Consider the following 14,406-nt stretch of genomic DNA (forward strand, 5'->3'; position numbering starts at 1 on the left):
TTGTATTGAAAATTGGTAGTGCTGACCCTGTGTTGGATGTGGTTGGAGTGGTGGATAGGTCCCACGTGGGTATGGGAAATAGTTATTTGGATCTGGTTGTGGAATTCTCCCAGGATTGCCATATTGAGGGGGTCCAGTTGCTTGAGGATATTGCGGGTGTTGCGGGTGTTGTAGGTGTTGCGGGTGTTGCGGGTGTTGCGGGTGTTGTGGGTGTTGCGGGTATTGCGGGTGTTGTGGATGTTGTGGGTGTTGCGGGTGTTGTGGGTGTTGTGGGTGTTGTGGGTGTTGCGGGTTTTGCGGGAGATTCCAAGGGTCATAATTGCATGGCTGTACAGTGTCAGGATGTGGATATGTCTCAGGAAAGACTGTCTGGATGTTCTGCGGAGGACCTACTTGGTGCATCTGTCGAGCAGGTCCTTGATGCATGTTCTGTGTGAATTCGACATGTTGCAGTCTTGGTGATCCACCAGGTTCTCTTGTTGGGATCATGTTCTGAAGAGCGTCCTGTGGCCCTTGATTTCTGGGTCCCTGGTCATTCTGTTGTGGGCCTTGGGGAATTCTAGGTGTCTCTGGAGATAACTGTGAGGATTGGCCAGCAGTCGGATGATCTCTAGTTGACAGATGCGCCAGATACCCACTACCAGGTGTCTGATATGGGGAATTTGATCCATGGCCTGGAGATACCTGGGAAGAGGGAGATTGGTCTTGATTGTTTGATAATTGGCTGTCCCCTTCGGATTGTTGCGATTTCGTAATTTGTTTTTGGGATGTTGGGGCTGTTTGAGCATGTGATGGTATTAGAAAATCGGAAACTGAGCTTGGCACAGGATCGTGTTTTGCTAGGGGTTGGGGGATGTTTGAGTTACATGGTGGACCTTCTTCCTTGATATTAGGTGTCTGGTCCAGTATAACATAAAAGCTTCATTAAGATATCAACTTTTTCACTACACATAATGGTTAATTAAACACATATATTTTTCAAACAATGTTCCTAAATGTTGACTTTTTGTCCCAATGAAATATTGTTTTGTCCTGAAAATATCAGGGATATTGTTGTCATACGTACAAACGTTACGACTGAAATTGCTACACATTTAATCACTGATCTCAAAGTATTTTTCATGAATAAATGACAGTTCTATTTTTTCAAATATAAGAGTTATCATTACCGTGCTGTAACGTGGAGGATCTTCCAGCCAAGGTTCGGGTATGAGCTCGTCGGGACACCTCACCGCCGATATTGTCGACACGCCTCCCTCATACCTACACTCTGACATCAGGTGCTCGGCCAGTATCTTGCGTGCATCTGTGCGATGGGACAACGAGAACAGGTCACTTTTCGTCCAATCAGTGATTCAACTTTGATACACTTGTACCAAGATGTTACAGAAAGACTTGTACCATGTATATGCACGGAAGGGAATGGGTACTTTGATAAAAATGAAAAAAATCCGTAAAAATGTATGGCGTCATTTCGACAGTTACAAGGCCATGCAGGGCGAGAGAATGAAATCCACTCACGTGCGCTTGCTTGCATTCCGTTTACGGCTCAATTGACAGCAAGTTGCTTTTCCATTGAGTTTTATGTGTGACGATCTGTTTGGCTTTCCAACTTAATTCAGTTTAATTTGTTTTTAAAACAGCAATAGGGGAATACTACTGGACTAAAACAGAAATAGAGTAGTATAGGTAATGATGGTTCTGGACCACTTCCACTGGAGCAAAATTCATATACCTATACTGCTACTAGGTGGCATTTTTTATGCCAAAATGATTATGCGATTCAACGATAGTCATGAGATTAAGTTAAATTGACTCCAGCTCACCACCTCCTGGAGCCAATGGTATAAATTTTTATAGGTAATGATGGTTCTGGACCACTTCCACTGGAGCCAGATTCATATACCTATACTGCTACTACAGGGGGCATTTTTTCTGTGTAAATGATGATGCGATTCAATGATAGTCATGAGTTGTATTGAACGAAACATCAATATTAATTAATAATGGATAAAATTTACTATAGCCCACGAGGATATTGGAAAGGTATAGGAGCAATAAAAAAATTAGCCACTGTGGCTAAGGTATCTAAAGATGTGGCCAAGGATTGGTTAAAGAAACAAGCGATGTGGCAGATATATTTACCGGCACCGCGTTATATACCGAGGAGGAAGTTTGATATTTTTACAACGAATGAAGTTCATCAGGCTGACCTCTTGTTTCTTCCCCATGATAAGGAAAAACGCGAAACGTATAAATACGCTTTAACAGTAGTGGATGTGGTTAGTCGATACAAAGAGGCTGAGCCATTAACCTCGAAAGATTCAACAGAAGTAGCTAATGCACTGAGCCGCATATATAAACGCGGACCGCTAAAATGGCCTAAGCTATTTCAAGTAGATCCCAGTCGCGAGTTTATGGGATCGGTAACTAAACTGTTAACAAAGCACGATGTCGAAATCGTCCTTGGTGAAAGAGAGGCCCACCGCAGTCAAGCTATCGTTGAAAGATTTAACCGGACATTAGCGGAACGTTTGTTTGGCTTTCAGTATGGGATCGAAATGAAATCGGAACGATTGAGATCAACCGAATGGGTGACACGATTACCAGCCGTTGTATCAGCGTTGAATAATGAAGTGACGAGATTAATAGGGAAGAAACCATCCGATGCTATTAAAATGAAATCCGTGACTTCTGAATCTTCAGCAACGAGGAGAGGCAAAAAAAGGGAAAACTTCCGGATAGAGTAAGGGTAAGATATTTATACCAGGCCGGTGAACTCGAAGGAGGCCTACGTCCCGCAACCGATCCCATATGGTCCCTTAAGACGTATGACATTAGTCGATTGGTTACGAAAGAAGGAGAGCCTATTCTTTATTATCTTCAAGATGGACTGGGTAGGGCATTTGTACGAGAAGAGTTGTTCATAGTTCCCGACGGTACGGTATTACCACCATAACCATAAGAATAGGTAGTTACACCATCATTATCAATCCATCTCTTTGTATCTAAGGGGGATAATGATGTCTTGTTCATTCTTAATCCATATATCCTGTGATTGTAACTTCTTAAAGAGTTCATCTCGTGTTTGAACGTTATACGGTTGAATAATGATTCTTTATACTGTTCGTGTTTGATATGCTTTTTTACCACATACTTCTTAACACCCTTAGCTTTTCTTATCTCTCCATTATCGGACTTCTTTATAGAATACATCTTAGGTCTTAATCCTACATACTCCGCTATAGGGGTCCCAGCACATTCATCCTTCATCTTACCTAACACCTTTTTATTTACTACGCTGTGCAGTGGATTATCTGTAGGATAATCGCTCGTGTCGTACATATATTTTTTTTCTGCCATATCTTTATACACATCCTCGGTTTGTATTTCCATCAACAAAGAATCTGTGTCGGTATATAACACTTCGCATCTATCGCCGTATTGCTTCTTAAGTTTGTTGTAATAAAAGTCATACATTAAGTGTTTTGACAAGTCGAGAATACTCATACCGACGTACACCGGTTTGTTGAATTTTATATTACTCTTCTGCATATGTAACGCGGCTAAGTCGTTATCGAATATCTTGCTTCTGTTAAGGCCGGACTGGCTATAAGTTTCCTGAGTCTTTCTTCCTCATTAGATCTGACTAATTTAACATCAACACGCTTCCTTACATTCTCCATAGTTTTACCAAATACTGAGTTATTCATGAGCTTATACAGATTCTTTTCCAAATCGCTGGTAGCTATCTTTCTTAAATCTGTGTTCAACCTTATATAGGGCTCCATCCAAGGGCTTTGATCAAACTTTAGAACTCTGTGTATTTTCTTAAGTTTCATACCTAACGATAGATACAACTGGAGATTTCTGTAGTGAACTATATATTTTGTCTTATCCATCAAAATTGGTACGAGTTTTTCTACGTTAGCTAACCTACTATTACCGATCAAGGAGTGTTGATATTCCGAAATCCAGTCTTTATTAACCATTAATCTTTCGGGAGCTAGCGGATAACTGTTATGGTCTTTATGTAAGGAATTTGGATATGCCAAGTCAACTTCTAGTATGTACCCTTTATTCGCATCATTATTATGGATATCATTCACATTTACCCCTTCAAAACCACCCGTGGGTAAAGGTTGACTCATAGCCCATCCGTACAAATTGTTAGTGTCGAGATATAATATATGAGTGTCGGGTTTACTCGGATCGTATCCTTCCACTAATTTATTATTAGCCTTAGAATACCTTTTAGCTGCCATCGATATACCACCTCTTAATCCTTTCTCAATAAACAAGTGCATATCGTAATCTGTGAGTAGTTTTAGTTCTACGCTGGTCTTCTTCAACAATGCATCCCACGATAGTCCGGGACTGGAATAGTACCATGCCGGGTCCAAGCCGTATTGTTTTAAACACGTCTTTCTAAATATCTCGAATATATCGGCGACTAACAGTACATCGGTTTTTAAGTACAGATCGTGATAATCGCCTAAATTCTTACAACCTAATTTATCCCAGACCGTCAGAGCGTGTTCTAGATTCTATTAAGTTACTATAGAATGATTCGAGGGGTGGTAATTCAGTTTCTTCAAATCTAGACCAATCATCCATATATTCGTAAGGATATACACCTTTTCTCAGCAACAAATGACGAGTTATCTTATCGGTATATTGATTTGTTATCGCAAAGTCATCGGGATTGTTCGCATTGGCTAAATTGTCCAGGGAAGATAACAGAAACTGTACGGAGTCTATGAATCTAAGCCCATTACTTTGCTTTATTCTAGATTTCCCATCCTTGTCCCTATAATGTATAGGTTTAGTCAACGAGAACGATATGTATTTTTCCATATTGTTAGGAATGCAGTTAAACCGCCGTCGGTCTTTGAGATAGCTTGCATAATGAGACGTGAATCGTATCCCCTAAGGTTATGAAACACAACGGGGATGGGTATTGTTTGAGAGTTCATTTTTAGTTTCAAGTTACACTCGTTATGAGCGGCTCCCCGATAATTACCCGTGACGTGACAATGATCTCTTACGGAATCCCCATCCGGGGGTTTATTACAAACGTGACAACTCGTTGACTTCTTATGGGCCCTCCAATCATCCCTCGTCATACGCATGGGTTTCTTACACGATAAATTTTCCCTGATTATTCTCTCTTCATTTTGTAGATATTCTAGGAACTTTCCCGCTGCATCGGGACCTCTGTAAATCACGGGCGGGTTTGTTTTCCCATCATACCTTACAACTATATATCCAAACCCACAAGGAATATGTTCTTGAGTTTTGTACGTAAAACTATTATCTTGATTATTATGGTTGGTATTTTCTATGGGTTTGATAATCGCTTCGAAGTCGGCGTAAATTACGTACGGTACTGGCATTTGATTACAATAATGTTCAAATTTTAATATATTTTTCCCCTCTTTAGGCATATCGATCCTGATAGCGGTCTGCCAAACACCTCTACAGTCTTCTTTATGCGCTTCTAATAGATCTTGTCTGCTGTACCCATGCAGGCATCTTTCGCAGAAATATTTCTTTATAGCATGTTTTGTTTGATCGTATATTAGCCTGTTTAAACTCTTTATCCACGTATAATGATATTTACCATCTTTTTCGATCAGAAATGAATTGATTCTGGGAATATGTTCCGGAGCGGAGCTTATCCTGTGTACAACAATTCCTTTAGAATGTCCGAAAACATTTATAGCTAAATTATTTTGCTTTTCCACCTTATCAATTTGTGATATTGGTGTAGGTTCGTCTATACCATCGAAGTTGAGTCAATCGTTTTGGGGATAGCTAGAAGGTCTATCCGGATGCTTGTCTACGGGGAACAATGCAGATCTTATCATCATTCTTAAACAGTCATCAGATTTATTTTTTACGTTAATTATGGCTTTTTTCTTCTTATAATATGGGGGTAAATCTATATAAGATCCACCTTTGAAGGGCATATAATTTGCTATATCTAAATATAAACTATCGATTTTATCCACACCCCAACCCGAACCTCTATTAGTCCAGCATTCTAAAGTTTCCTGTATCCTCTGAATTGATGTATCTAATGATGCGTTTATAGTATCGGATTCGGTTACAACTTCTTGATTGCTTCGGAAATATGGTTCGGTATATTCGGTGCTATCGTCTGTGTTACTTTTACTCAATAACATTTTAATCGTCAGCTGGTATTTTATACTATGTAAATCATCTAATTCCTCATTAATTTTAATCGATATGATGGGCTTAATATCGTTAACATCCATGTTGGAATTAATATCCATCTTCCAACCTCTTAGATATTTACCAACGCCGGCGGATGTGGGTACAAATATTAATTCTTGTTGTTTATTCTCAACATCATCATTATCATCATCGTCATTATGTTGATTATTATCTAGTAAAGCGATCAATTCAGCTCTTCTCATTCGAGAATAACCTCTCAGCCCACTGTTTCTCGCTCGAACTTTGAGTTCTCTAACAGTCTGGGGTTTGTTGTATTCCAAACCGAGTAAGGTAATCAATTCAGCTTTTCTCATACGAGAATATCCACGTAGGCCACTTTGCTTTGTCATAGCCTTCAACTCTCTGACAAAAACCATTGTGGTTGAATGGTATATACAAAATGATTCATTTGTCTAAATGGTTGTTTTTCATATATAAATACGTATTCTCCCCAACCTATTCCTCTCATTGATGTAATCTCTCTTCCTAGCATAAATAATCTGCTTCCTGACCTTATCAGCACCGTGACTCTTACATAAACTGTAACTACATTTGACTCCAATCCCACATACAGAACAAACGTAATTTTTAAAACCCTTTCTGATGTTATAAGCGTGAGTGCCACAGTAAATACCCACCGATGGCTTCTGACATTGAATCGATTTCCTCATGAGTGTATATTTGCATAGATTCATGGTTATACACTTATGATATCATTTGTGATATAGGTAAATCACATCTACACTATTGAGTAGCTGAAAATCAATACAGCAGATAACCCCATAATCACAAATGTGACCTCTCGGTTCTTTTGTTCCTCTGACGTTGTATAAAACTGACTCTTTGTTGGTCTGGGTATTGGGTCGAGTTTTTTCCCATAAACGAGGAAGTATTCGTGCATGGCAGATTCAACATCCTTAAACGTTTGAATTGAATGTCCTTCCTTAAGCAATTGTTCATGAATAAAGTCTAATCTCTTCATTCTCTGCTGTGTATATTGTAACTGGGCTGCTTGGTATTGTTCTAAAGCTTCGTTATGTCGTTTACGCTCCTCTTCAACTTCTTTAGCGTTTGATTCCCTCATACTGGAAAATAAATAATTACTCCCCGAAAAAGCTAGAGCATTTACAACAGCTCCACCGACCATCATCGCAATTGTTGCCATATTTATATGAATATAATATATTCAAATGTTTATATGAATATAATATATTCAAATCTTTATATGAATATAATATATTCAAATGTTTAATTACTTCATTATGTCTTCCGGGATAAGCCCTTGTTTGATGAGCATATCCTTCGTTGCCATTGCTAATCCAATATCCAGATTCATCATACCTATATCAAATCCATTAAAATCTAGCTTGGGAGGTGTGGCTTTAGTAATCATTTTAGCCATACGAGCATAGCCAATGGCCAAGCCGGTGACCACCGCTGAATGATACGTCGCGTTTACCAACATTTTACCGTCTGTAACTGGAGTAGTCATGCTTCTTATAGCATTATATGTGGGCTAACCTCTAATTGAACTTGCTGTTGCGGCGGGGGTGACGTTTTCTCTTCTCCGGTCTTATAAAAGAACCATACAGCCGCTATACCAGCAACTCCTACTAGTGTCCATGTTTTAATCGGATTAATATTTGAATTATTTATTAATTTCGCTTTGCGCGCCAGTCCTCCCTTTCTTCCTGCGACTATTTTCAAAGGATTCTTTGTCACTCTGGGTTGTTTTTTTGTTTTCTCATTCACATGTGGTGCATCCTCATTCACATGTGGTGGTTCCTCATTCACTCGTTGTTCCGCAATCTGTTGTTCCTCGTTCACTTGTTGATGTGTGTTCACAATCTGTTGTGGTGTCATCTGTTGTGTCTCCATTATTATTAAGTGGGCACGTATGTTTAAATTGACAATACCTAGCCGTTATTAAAGCTGTGGTGAACGGAGCTAAGAACATTCCGAATCTATGATAAAACTCACAGCTCACTGAGCTTATAGCGTGTTCGATGAATGGGTCTTTCTCTAGAGATTCGCATAAATACATGCGATGTTCTGCCGGGATGGGGAGAAACGTACTAGCTACGACTGTGTATAGTTGTAATATAGACGACCCTATCGTTTTAGTCATGGTAGCTCCCAGTCTAGACTCGTAACGCTCGTACAGTTTTTTAATTTCTTCGTCGGTCATGTTATCAATTTTTTCGATGGTATAATTTTCTCCCAAATATTGAGAACATTTTCCACCGGCTACCAAAGCTGCGAGTCTTTCTCTATGTTTATCTACATGTTGATGTGTATCTACATCAGGCTCAGATTCTTTGAGCAATTGTTCGATGAGTTCGTCGCATTCCATAATGTAATACCTAAGGAGATATTTAAGTCTAACATAATATAATATGACATATCCAATACAACCCGTAATAATGAACTGTTGCGAAAGAATGAGGATTTCGAACCACATTTTATGTAATATTAACCGCTAATGTTCAATTTGCTATAATTTTGCTACATTTTTGCTACATTTTTGCTATAATTTTGCTATATTTTGCTATAATTTGCTAAGCAATTGCATAAGCAGCTGGTTGATCGGTTTTTAATACGAGTTTACAGTGCTTCGTTGCCGTTAACACTTTTCTGACTTTATCTCGTTCGCCCTTGGTATAAATGACATCATTTTCGCGTAAACATTCCTCGAATGTATCTCGATCTTTGCAATGAAACAGCGCTACCCATCTGGTCTGCTCTCTGAGATCTTTCAGGACAGAGTTGTATTTTTGAGTAAGTACCCAACGCTATGTTGAGTATGCCGACCGGAGAATGCTAAATACGAAAGCATATCTTTCTTTTTTGTGAGTTCTTTACTCGCGCTGCAGTCGTCTATTACGAAAAGGGTTGATTCTCCTTTGTATTTTTCGTGACATACTCGGAGGCAGTCTTGTAAACGATCGCCCGGATCGACTCTGTGTACCCCGTCATCATTCATTATCCAATCTCTTGATAGGTAGGTTTTATTAACGCTTATAGTCGGGCACAGAATAGTAATATGATCGAAAACGTCCCGATAATGACTTTCTAAAATATCTAGAATAAAAGCAGTTTTTCCGCAGCCCGTTTGCCCGCATATGATAGCCCAGTGCGGATCTTTAGGTAAAAGATTATTAATAGATTGCTTGCACGAATCTTCCATTCTGTATATTAAGTTGCGCATCCATAATCACATACAAATATATGTTTAATTTACCAGCTGATTCCTGAAGCTTCGTTATCTGTATCTCTCGCTGGCATTTTCTATTCTCCTCCCACTGCCGTGTAGTTGGTCATCGTCCGTTGTTCGCATGTCGAGCCATAGCGCGTACTTCGTGGTGAGGTATTCACCCATCGATACACTCCCGAGAGACAGATCTTTCACGACTGCGTTAACTTCCGGAGAACGTTTTATAGAAGGAAGTTTTTTAATCTCATCCCACTGGTGATACGCTAGCATTCCTTGGCTATATAGTTGATTAGGAACACCTTCGATAGTCAATTCTACTTTTGTAATCTTTGGATTGTAGAACTTCTCGGTATTTCTTTTAAACGCATCGGAGGGGTCCTCGAACAACATTAAAATACCCTTCAACGATCTCGTGGGAACGTTAAGATTGATATTCCACATCGTATCTTTTCTGTCCCTCGTGATCTTTCAATGTCGCAGCACGCGATCGTACAAAATGGCTAAACTTCCCGTATACTGGTTACGAATTTGTCTGGCTAATTCAGGATCCGTTATCATATCCTACTCCAGCGAGATATTGTCAATGGAATAGCTAGTATCTTCAGCAGCTCTGATTACTCTGCCGTAGTCATTAAAAGTTAGTTCGTATTCTAACCTATCGCCTAGGGATGCTTGATAAAAGGGCATGTGGGAATCTAGTAATTCAAAGTCTAGGGGAACATAGAATCGGTTACCTAATGCGTCGGCAATGGCCTTATCTTTTTCGTTGGTATCAACACCATTTTCAGCGCCCACGCGCAGTCTCAATGTGTTCTTATTACAAATACCTTCGTACTGTAAGTTTTCCTGCTCTTTATCCGTTCTCCAGAGATCCATGTAACAATAGTATACATCGCTATCGTCGATACTCAATACCTCATTACCACTAATTTTAATGGCGATTTTCTTGACGATAGCACGACCTATGTTCTGAACGGGCTCCCTGTTAACTTCTGTAGAAGTCAAACTAATCATAAATGCTAGTCGGACAGTTCCCGGAACTAACACATCGTGTGCGCCGAGATTAGGAAAGCGAACCAGAAGCTTTGAATCTGATCGATGGTACTAGGGTTATTAGTTATAGTTACAGACTGACGAATTGCTTTGACCCCTAATGGATCTCGAAGTCTACGTTGTGGGTTTAACTTGCGTCCATATTGCGAAGACATTGTTATATTGAAAACATGTACCCTATGTTTAATATAAAAATGACTGATTTTGATATTAATGACTTTGATCTAAGTACCTTTGATGATCCGAATTGAACCGAAGAGGGTACTGATGAAACCATGTTTAGTAGTCTTAACGATGAACTTTTACAATCAAACGTCAATGATTATTACGATGCCTTAAAAGAAGATAAAAATTATGTTAACCCAATAGGCCGTGACTTTTCAAAGTTTACGATAGATAGTAAAGGAATATTGCGACTGCGTGACTCTCCGGATATTGATCTTATGAATTCTCGTACTCGTAAGCCCCTAGCCTTGTCTACTATAGCCGGTAAACACGGCACCGTGTTTTCGTGATAAATTAGGTTTTGTAGACTACTCGCGTCTTTCCGCGAAGACTACTAAGGTTCTTCGAACCGTGCGTACTGAACTCGGTAATACAGATGATTTGGAAGCAGCCTCGATGGTGGCCTCGAACGGACTCGGAGAAATCTTAGATACCTATTACGATAATTCCACGTTACAGGTATCGGAGTTTAGTATTAGGGAATTACAAGGTCTTGACAAGGCAATGCGAACAATGTGGGGAGAACTGATGAATAATATGGCCAAGATATCCGAAATCGACAAGCATATAGCTCAAGAGAAAACAAAACTTGAACAGGCGGGCGATGAGTTCAGTAGACGCCGCGTAGCGGAAAGATTGCGTAACTTGGAAGATGAAAGATTGGCCCGCCTCGAAGCGGCTTCCAGTAATAGAAAGGCACTTCGTTCTCAAATCAGTCGTATTCGAGAAACTATCGATCAAGTCCTCAACGATGATACTACACTGGCCGATAAAATTAAAACATTGTTCAGAGAACAGGGAATAACAATTGCCAGTATTTTAACCGCGTTGGGATTTATTATATCGACTTTGACTCTCGTGTTAACAGGTGGTGGTACAGGTGGTGGTACACTGCCTAACGATAAAAATGGTATAAAAGAGTGGATAAAAAAGCATTTAAAAGCATTAGGTTCAGCACTGGGAAAGCTCGCTGAGAAAGCCGCGGCTGCACTTCCCGGTATAATAGGGAGTGTTGTTTCCTGGCTATTGAATTTATTAGCTAAGACCACCATTTGGCTTAGTCAAAACTTGTGGGGGTTGATCGTAGCAATTGCAGGGCTGCTGTACGTGTTCGCTAAGAACTATTTAACCAAATCAGTTTGCTAAGAAATATTTAACCACCAAATCATGAGTAAACCAACCGAGACTCCACCCACTACAAGCGCTGTTTTTTCATCGATATGTTGTTGATTTTTAGCCTCAATATGCGGTGACACTTGTGTTTATGCGTTAGTAGATGGTTGTGCATTAAAAGATGTTTTAGTAGATAACTGCGGCTTGACTATTCCCTTTTCTCCCGTGATCGTTTGCGTTATTAATTCGACGTTAATATCTGAATTTATACCTGGTTTTTGTTGATCGGTAGCGATAACAATTTTATTATTATAGCCTATCACTTGACCGATCTTAAGTTCCATATTACTCGGAGACATGTATAGTCCCGGTGCATAAACGTAGTCCACTTTGGATTGAGCGTACTGTAATGCATCTTGAAAACGCTTTATAGACGATGGTATGTCAACTGGTGAATTAATGGCGTCCTCCACGTTTGAGACAAACTGTTTTTGCGCATCGAACGCCGTCCCAGTACCGATGATGGACGTTCGTGTTTGCGATTGCACATAAGTTCTTATCGATTCATTAACTCTTTCAAATCCTGGGTTAGTAAAATTATTTTCCGTTTTATCATTAAGAAATTCATTCCAAGCGTCTGTTGTATCGTTTGGATGCACAAACTTTGTTATAATATAAGGAATGCCACTCTCAAAGTTCATACGATCTGCTCTAAACTGTTTACTAGAGAGAGCAAAGCCTGAAGGGATCACACCCTCTTTAATTAAATAATCGCTTTTATCTTTAATAGTTCTTTGTGCATTGTACGGAATACCTAGACCATGGATAGGTCCTTTAATGCGCCAATCTTTACTCGTAGAAACATTAAATTCATTACAAATACGTTCGAAGGCCCTCTTATTATAATGATTATTTGCGTGATTCCATGCTGGATCAAGCGGTTATGGAGCACTTATTTCTTTAAGTATACGTCTAATCTGATAGTACACGTGAAATAATATAACAGACTTATATAGTTTAAATCCTGGGGCATTAACAGATACGCCACATCCCGTTGTGGCACACCATACGGCAAAGTTTAACTGATTCTGCCAAAAGTGCATCAGACGGTTAAATCGTCAATCATTTTATCGTTAGTTGCCGTGAAACTGTATTTTTCAAAGATATCGTGGAATTTAACGGTAAACTCAGCACCGGAGGCAGTTACTATAATCGATAGATTAGTAATGTAAGTTGATTTCATATTTAAGTTATGATATAGTATCATTGTATATTTAATATGTATGTTACACTACCTGGAATAACAAATGGTCAGTCTATTGAACTCCTTCGTACTATCGATAACTCGGATGGACAACTCGAAGTCGCTCTATGCGATGTAACGTATTACCCACTGTGGAACAATATAAATGCTACGAGGGGTTATAATAATGAGACAGAAATAAATGGTCAAAAATACATAATACCTGATGGGTATTACAGCGTATGCTCACTCAATGATGAATTTTTTAAGCCTAATGGAATTAGTCTAACACAAAATGAGTTGAATGGGTTACTGATTTTAAACGCTGGAACAAAAGATGTAAAGCTTTACGAGAACTTAGCATACACCCTTGGATGGGGAGGAGAAATAACAGTAATCAAGACATCAGATCAGGGACTCTATTTACCTGAGTTAGTTCCCTATAAAGAGTTGTGCATCCGTCTTGATCAAATAAGCACGACGGATAATATTCAACAAGAAAGTCCTTCAACTCTGCTCAGAAGTGTTCCAGTTAAAGATGAAAAATACAATAGTGGTAGAACGGAATCTTTCTCAACATTACAATATAAAAAATTAAAGCAGGGTATTATTTCAGACCTCAAAATTTCTGTATTAGATGTAAAACACCAACCTGTACATATAGGATACTTAAGTGTAACACTCCATATTAAAAATAATGGTTGATTCCATATTTAAGTTATGATATAGTATCATTGTATATTTGATATGTATGTTACACTCCTGGGAATAACAAATGGTCAGTCTATTCAACTGCTTCGTACTATCGATAACTCGGATGGACAGCTCGAAGTCGCTCTATGCGATGTAACGTATTACCCGAGGTGGACCAATATAAATGCTGCAAAAAATAATAATAGGATAATTATATTATCCGTACTTGGTACTGTCAAATCCATTACTATACCTGATGGGTATTACAGCGTAAGCTCACTCAATGATGAAATTTTAAAGCCTAATGGAGTTAGTCTCTCACAAAATGAGGCGACTGGGACAGTGAAATTCGACCATGCAAATAATATAGTTGCATTGGGCCAACCAGGTAGAGAGGAATTTAGTCGCTTAATTGACACACATCCTTATGTTAAATTACCCGATTTAGTTCCCTATAAAGAGTTGTTCATCCATCTTGATCAAATAAGCACGACGGATAATATTCAACTAGAAAGTCCTTCAACTCTGCTCAGAAGTGTTCCAGTGAAAAATGAAAAATATAATAGCGGTAGAACGGAATCTTTCTCGTCATTACAATATAAAAAATTGAAGCGTGGTATTATTT

General features: G+C 39.1%; 1 protein-coding gene across 1 annotated transcript in view; it reads right to left on the minus strand.

The window, feature by feature from the left end:
- Positions 1-14,406, minus strand: part of LOC125374223 (protein mono-ADP-ribosyltransferase PARP14-like) — a gene marked incomplete at its 3' end in the record, with an annotated part of 31,661 nt that overhangs the window by 12,482 nt on the left and 4,773 nt on the right. The window contains exons 2-3 of the mRNA XM_048385155.1: positions 1,170-1,306; positions 66-684 (exon numbers count right to left, since the gene is read on the minus strand). Of these exons, the coding sequence (XP_048241112.1) occupies positions 66-684; positions 1,170-1,306 (756 nt within the window). The remainder of the gene's footprint in view (positions 1-65; positions 685-1,169; positions 1,307-14,406) is intronic.

Source organism: Haliotis rufescens, unplaced genomic scaffold (assembly GCF_023055435.1).
Source record: "Haliotis rufescens isolate VD_foot unplaced genomic scaffold, xgHalRufe1.0.p SCAF_54, whole genome shotgun sequence".
Taxonomy (NCBI): domain Eukaryota; kingdom Metazoa; phylum Mollusca; class Gastropoda; order Lepetellida; family Haliotidae; genus Haliotis; species Haliotis rufescens.